General features: G+C 30.2%; 1 protein-coding gene across 3 annotated transcripts; it reads right to left on the bottom strand.

Moving 5' to 3' along the window:
• Positions 1 to 613: 613 nt before the first annotated feature.
• Positions 614 to 4,669, bottom strand: LOC145037827 (AT-rich interactive domain-containing protein 1-like). 3 transcript variants are annotated; one of them, XM_078986561.1, is made up of 3 exons: positions 4,523 to 4,669; positions 3,228 to 4,003; positions 614 to 1,621 (listed from the first exon to the last, which is right to left on the bottom strand). In XM_078986561.1, the coding sequence occupies exons 2-3, from the start codon at positions 3,816 to 3,818 to the stop codon at positions 803 to 805; spliced, it is 1,410 nt and encodes a 469-aa protein (XP_078842687.1). In that variant the 5' UTR covers positions 3,819 to 4,003; positions 4,523 to 4,669; the 3' UTR covers positions 614 to 802. The 3 variants fall into 3 exon arrangements, with proteins under 3 accessions (XP_078842687.1, XP_078842688.1, XP_078842686.1); XM_078986562.1 differs by having other exon boundaries at positions 3,228 to 3,867; XM_078986560.1 differs by lacking the exon at positions 4,523 to 4,669 and having other exon boundaries at positions 3,228 to 4,502.
• Between the last annotated feature and the right edge of the window lie 2,789 nt (positions 4,670 to 7,458).

Here is a 7,458-nt window from a genome sequence, read left to right as displayed (position 1 = left end):
TATGAATCCTAAATTCTCTAGGTTTGTTATCCGAATCCAAAAAATCGATTGTCGAAGAACAACTTATAAGATTCATATATTTTCTGGCTATCTCAAATCAAGTTGTAAAACTCATATTTTCTAACATTGATAAAATCCAAACAAATATCATATAACCTAAAGACAATTCCGAAATGAGGTCATAAAAGATACTAAGCAATTCAAACACATGTAACCACTATACAGGATTTGAAGTCACACATGATTCTATCTATATCCACAATTTGAAATCACACCTAATTCTATCTGTGTCCACAACGAAACTTATCCTTTATAAACATATCCAGTTGTGCACAACAATAAGAAAACGAAACTTATCCTTTATAAACATATCCAGTTGTGCACAACAATAAGAAAATTATTATTTTTTGAATCGGACAAATCTAATCTCTTCCTAAACTAACACCTAATTCTATCTATTATGTCCACAACAGAACTTGAACTCTCAACTTCAAAAAAAAAAAAAAAAAAAACATCATCTGATACCGCTAAACTAAAAGCCTAAAGACACATATTATATAAACCTTCGCATAGATATATCAAAATAAACTAAACACTTTAGTAAAAAACCAAATTAACCAAAAACATCAAAACCACAAATACCTTTTTCCATGTACATTAATAACCATAAAAGTTCAAACACTTAAACCCTCTTTCTTCCCTTTTCAATTGAATCAAAATCTCTATAACAAAAAACACAGATTCATGCCAAAAAAAAAAAAAAAAAACCAACAAACTTACACTAAACACATTTAAGAAAACATCATCTAGCATTTAAATGCACCTTCTTTGGGGAACACAAGATCGAACCCGTTTCATTCTTGTTTGCTTCATTCTCAATTTTCTCAAGCTCATCATCATCACTATCTATATTGTTTGGATCCGATCGATTCTGGTGGGCCCTACGCCTCAAAAGATACACATTGAAATAGTAGCTCGCCATAGCCCGCATACTTTTGTTCTTAAAATTGCGCCTTAATTCCTCCCAAAAACTCCTGCCCGAAGAGGACGGAGTCGCTTTTATTATCTCCTCAAACTTCTTCTCTTCATCTAGTGTCCAACTTATCGCGACATTTTCACCCATCTCATTAAATTTCCATTTATAGAAAGCCGACCCGAGTTCGAGTTTGACCCGGTTTCTTTTTTCGGAAATATGAAACTTTACGCATTCCAACGAGCCTTGAAACTGGCAGCCACATGAATCTTGCCTGCCCTTTCCGATTCGGTCAAGCTCGAGTAAACTACTTCTTGCTTCGCCTTTTTGTAAGGGCCAATTTTGGGTGCCCAGCCATTTGGGGTCGGGTGAGTAATCGGGTTCGGGCAGTTCGGGCAGTTTGGCTTGAAATGAGCGGCCCAATGGGGTGCGTTTTCGCTTTAAGTTGCAACCGTAGAACGAATTTTCTTCATCTCGGTCACGGTCACTCGGGCTGCCCGAAGATGACTCGGGGGAATCTTGTGTTGGGGGTTTTCTTGAAGGGTGGATTGATTGGGTTTCTTTGGCTGTAATGAGCCTTTGACTGAATCTTGATGTTGACCTTTCTGTTCGGTCTTCGTACATTGCCGGATGCATATGATTTTTTTTCTGCAAAAGATACAAGGGCATTTTAGGAATTTTACCATAGTCAGATTACTTTTGTTAAACCATGTGGATGTTTGGATGTGTGTTTAACAAAAACGAACTATAGTGAAATATTACGAAAATACTTTAGTTTTCCAACAAAACTGTAACAGTTCCAGATGTTTTTTTGAAATTGACCATTTTGACCTCTGGTGTTAAAATCTACTTTGTAACATTTGTTACTTGTAATATTATAATATTAATTAAGCTGATATTAATTTATGATATATGTTATATTTTATTTTTATGTTTCAAGCTTATTTAGAACAGTAATGCTATTTTAATAATTTAAAACACAATATATAGAATAATATCCAACACAAAATTAAAAAATTACAATTCGTAATTCGAAATTAATTATACAAGAATAATTTCTTTTTGTTATCATTGTCTGATAATAAAATCTAATAGATTACTGTATCAAAAAGGCGTTAGTCAGATTTTAAAGATCTAGTAATTAATGCATAAAATAAGTTCATTATATTTAAAGCCTAATTTCCAAAATTATGTTCACCAACTACAGTTTTGCATTACACTATCTACATACATAAGTCCATTATATTTAATAAATGAACCGTGTAATTAAATACATAAATTTTTTGATTATATTAGATACATTAATTATTTATAATAATCAAACAAAATGAAGACGTCAATCTATTATGTCACTTCTAGTCACGATCAATGTCAATTGTCAAAGATAGATAAAAGCACCCGTTCTATATACAAAATGATTAAAAGAATAATAAAAGCAATGACAAGAAACTTATTCTTAACAATTTAAGAAAATTCAAAACATTATCTTAATTTACAATCCTTAAAATCATGAGAGAAAACACATGAAATATTAATTAATGCTTACACAACATCAATGCAAAGTTCTTGAGTAGTAGCACCGTTGAAGAGTCATTACTTTATCTTGCTTATGATTATTTGATATTTTCACTAAGTTCTATTACATTCAAACAGGTTAAGTGTATGAAATAATAATGTACTTTTATTAGTTGTTTATATTTTGGTAAAACTTTCAACATATAATATCCAAATAGAAAACAATTAAAAGTAAAGTGCTATAACTAGCTAGAATTTTCAAAATACAATGTCTTAATAAGAAAAAAAAAAGTTCCAAAGAACATAACCAAACACCCTTCATAAATTTATAATTGTGGAAAAGGCAAAAAGATCTTTAAAGGACAATTTAGAAATTTAGAAATTGCTAATCGTATAATCTTTAAAGGACAATTTACAGGAAAAAGAAAAACATTATAGTTTCTGCTTAACCACTAATACTTTATTTTTCAAATCAAACCATGACATTTTCCAAATTAACCATTATGACATATTATTACACAATATCAACTCAAAATGGTTAGATTGGAAAATGTAAAAAATCTTAATATGGTTTTGATTGGATAAAAATAAAGTAAAAGTGGTTAAACCACAATAATGGTGTCTCTGTAAACTGCCTTATTAAACGCAAAAGTTTCATACATTCAAATAGTAAAATTGATATATTACACACAAGCTAAAACAAAAAGAAAGAAAATATTAAAATTAAATCGAAAAATACCTGCCATATAACTTTAGCCTTGGAATCAAGATCAAGTTGCAAAAGTCTTGCTTCACGAGCTGATAAAACTTGTTTCCAAACATGTTCACCTCCATAAGCCTTCCATTTATTCCTTTCAGGTATAATCCCAATTGCAGGGTCACAAGGGTCTTTTGCCACTCTTTTCACCCAATCCAATAATGGCAAATATCTTTCTCTTTTCCTCTTTTTACTCGACTCATTTTCTTCAACATCAAATCTTTCAACAATATTCTCCAAATCTATAACTTCTGATTCTTTCTTCACATTTGTATCAACAAACTCGTTGTAATCTTTCATCTCAACATCCAAAAAGAATTTCCGAGGATCAAAATTCATGTCGGAATTATTCACTGAATCTTTATCTTTAACAATTTTACAAAACCATTGTTCCAATGACTCGAGATACTTTAAGTAAACCACCTTCAAGTATGCAGAATCACTCGAATTGAACCCGATTTCTTTTGCTACCAAATCCCAAATCCCATATCTGGAAACACTCTCGTATCCACCTTTTTCTCTCACACACAAATAAAGCGTCAACAAATCAATAGGTTTACCATCTCTAAGCATTGGGGGAAAGGGTGTGAAACAATTATTTTGACAGATCTCTTTTGAGAACCTAGAAACAATTTGATTGAATGATTTAGTGAACTTGGTATCGAATTCAGCACATTTAATGGAAACCCCAATTTTGTGAATCTCTTCTAGGGTTCTAAAACAATCTAATGCAGACCCATCTGCTAGCTTTGACCACCCTGCCATTATTCAAGTTTTTCAAACCCTAAACAGACATTATAATAATAGATCGTATGAAATAAAACAGGATTACGAGAAGCAAAACGAAATTCTACAAAAAAAAAAAAAAAATTAAATTAAATAAGGAGTTACCCAGATGAGTTCATTTACAAATCTAAACAAAGCGTATAATAGATCGTATAGAAATCAAACAGGATTGCATGAAGTAAACAAAATTCTACAAAAAGAAAAATGAAGTGAAAAACAAACAAAGAGTCACCCAAATAAGTTAATATTAACAATCTAAGGGTTTTAAATCTGGTTTTTAGGGCTTGAGATGAAACGAGGGAGGAAAAAATTTTAGACGATTTTGAACTCCCCGCCCTTTCTCTCTCTCAAGAAACGCAGATGGGAAGAGAGAGAGGGCTAGAGGGGAGGGTGGAAGAGACATTTCAAGTTTTTTTGAACAGAAGAAGATACGAAAAAAAGAAAAAATTCAAAGAATTTTGTCACGAATTTTCAAAGGGAAGAAACATTACCAGTTTTTTGTGCTGCGTAGAGGGGCCTCGTCTTTGTGCCTTTCCTTCTCTTTAGCCCCTTTGGGTTTTATTTATTGAAAAGGGGCTTTTAAGGGGAAGATTGAAAGAGGGGTGAAGAAGAGATGTGATGGGAAAATTAAAACTAGGGCTTTTTTTTCAAGTATTGGGCAACAAAGAATGTTTATTTATAGTGGAGATGATGAATCAAATCATCTTCTTTGTTTCACAAAGAAGAAGGGTATTTTAGTAAATTCACTTTGAGTATTTGGCAAAAACATAATTGGCAAGTGGAAACAAAGGTTATAAAACTTATAAAATACTTAAAAGCAAATTATCAGACTATCTTTTTATTTTTCGGATTTGATCTATCAAATAACATCATTGGTTTTATAAACTGTTATTGATCATTGATTTTTTCCCGAAAGAATTATAATTGTAATCATAAGTTCATGAGATAGTATGTCCCTTGTCAAAATAATAATTTTCAAACTTAAAAAGACCTGTAAAATTATTGTTCTTGTTAAAATTGACATGATTTTTCGTAATCTATTAGTACCTTATACATTATGTTTGTGGTTAAAACATAAATTTATTATGTTAATGATGATGAACTATCCATATCTAGCTATCTTTTGATGTTGAGAGCAATATATATCTCTTACTTATAATTACACAAGGTGTTCACACATTACTAGTTATCATTTTTCCCACCCAAACAATATTCTCTTCGATTACTAGAGATCTTTCTCTTATTTGGGACAACCAACTCTACTCCATCTATCTGATGATATGATCTAACTTGATCGGTGTATTATGCACCTAGGACATATGTTATAAGATAGCTGCAACTATCTATTTTGCTAATTTGTTGGTTTTGTTCGATGATGACGGTGTTAAATGTGTTAAAAAAAAAAGTAGGTTTGGCGATTTCCCAAAAATAGGATTTTTCCCATTTTCTTCAACAAAATTATCGGTTTTATACATTCTAAAAATAAAAAATTGTTATACATTTATATTCTCTTTCGTGGCATCTTTGTTCTTGCATTTAAAGTCCAAAACAAACTTCAAATGAATGAGAAACTAATTACCAAAGTAAGACCCTGATTAGGTGACTAAATGTCTTTTAAGTCGTTACATATATATGGAAAGTGAAAAGAAAATAGTTTTACATATGGCGGGTTCGATACAGAGCGTTTGGGAGCGTTTGAGAGTTTCTAGCTTCTAGCGTTTTACAAAACGTTTCATTTTAAACATGAAGTCTTATTTGACACTACAAGCTTCTAGCATTTAGTTTAAACAAAACACTTTAAATCTAAATGATACTTCATGTAGCGTTTAACAAAACACCACAAGCTACAAAGTACTCGCTACAAGCTACACGCTACCAGTTAGTTATGTCGAACACACACATAAACTTCTAAGTGTTGTAAGACTCATAAATGTGAACCATAATATACCTCTTCCTCTCGTTTACATGTGATGGGGTTGCAAATGCATAAACAAATTGACTTCGATTATATGAACTTGAGGTACGCAAAAAATCATACAAATTGTTCTCACCACATAATGTGGTTTTGAACATTTGCGGTGCGGTTTGAGGTTTATAATTTTTGTAAACCGCATACAATGTGGTTTGTGGTTTATAGTTATAAAATCATGGTTCAAATCGCACCACATCGCATAATTAATATTAATATATAAATTTTATTATTATTATTATTATTATTATTACTATTATTAAAGATAACATTCTAGATCAATATAATTTACATGGTTATGATTGATCACTATACTCACACTTTCCTTCTTCTTGCTTCATAAGATATCTTGCATTGTCTTTTCTTTTACTATAATAAATTAATGTTTTTTTTACTACATATCACACTTTCATTTAATTTGTCAAATATCATTTTTTTGGTTATTTTGAATTAATTTCTTTTCCACATGAATATCAATAAATTTTAAATAGTACTTTAATGTAATAATTACAATAAATGTTGTAATAAATGAATATCAATATTAATTAATGAACTTACATTCTTAGAATCAATGCACTCTCTTACGCGTGCAAACAGAGGTACAAATGCACCACCCAAATGCACCACCGATCGACCAGAAAAAGTTCAAAGATATTTTTGCAATTATTTTCCTTTTTAGTTAACAATTAAAAAACAAAATTTAAAGTTATTAATCATGATTTTCAATTTTTATTTCTCTATTAACTATGCTCTTTAAATTGACCGTTACAATTTCATTTTTTAATACACCGGTTACATATTGTAGTATATATATTGTTGTAATGTCCGTAATTTTGGACTATACGTTAAAAGTATAATAATAATAATAATAATAATAATAATAATAATAATAATAATACATTTTAACGAACCATTAAAATATTTTATTAGGGTAATTGTTCTTTGAATGCATTGCGAGCCAATAAATAATTATCATATACACATTAAATGCACAAATATTAGGATTATTTAATATTGTAGAAAACCTTAATATAGAATTTATCGTTAAACGATAAATTAAACATTAAAAATTAAAGATTGTTTAGGAAAAATAATATTAGCAAAAGTTGTAGTAGTCGTGATCATAAGCATGTGGATATAAAAAATGCTTAAATCTGACTTTATATATGGAAGTTATTATTTATCTAAGTTTCGCGTTTGATACGATACAATGTATGTATCATAAAAAGTGAATTAGACTTGGTATGAGAGAGTTATGGTTTTTCAAAGTTTCGAATGCGACATAGTACATCATTGTGCGACACAGAAATCAAAATTAAAATTTGTTGATTGTTAGCTAAAACAATGTAAACAGAAGTTGAAGATCTCATAAATACGAATTCATCGATATAAAGACAGTCGAGAACAAAGTTCATATATGAAGGATATAAGTAAAACTTGGTCCCTAACTTTCGAAAC

The sequence above is a fragment of the Lactuca saligna genome, chromosome 3 (assembly GCF_052625555.1).
Source record: "Lactuca saligna cultivar CGN05327 chromosome 3, ASM5262555v1, whole genome shotgun sequence".
Taxonomy (NCBI): Eukaryota; Viridiplantae; Streptophyta; class Magnoliopsida; order Asterales; family Asteraceae; genus Lactuca; species Lactuca saligna.
The sequence above is the reverse complement of the archived record's forward strand: the minus strand, read 5'-3'. Positions and strand labels throughout refer to the sequence as shown.

Excerpts from the sequence above, each read along its gene's own strand:
- LOC145037827 (XM_078986560.1), bottom strand. The coding sequence starts at position 4,010 with ATGGCAGGGTGGTCAAAGCTAGCAGATGGGTCTGCATTAGATTGTTTT. Across the intron at positions 1,622-3,227 it reads AGGCTAAAGTTATATGGCAG|AAAAAAAATCATATGCATCC; the intron begins GTATTTTTCGAT and ends TATCTTTTGCAG.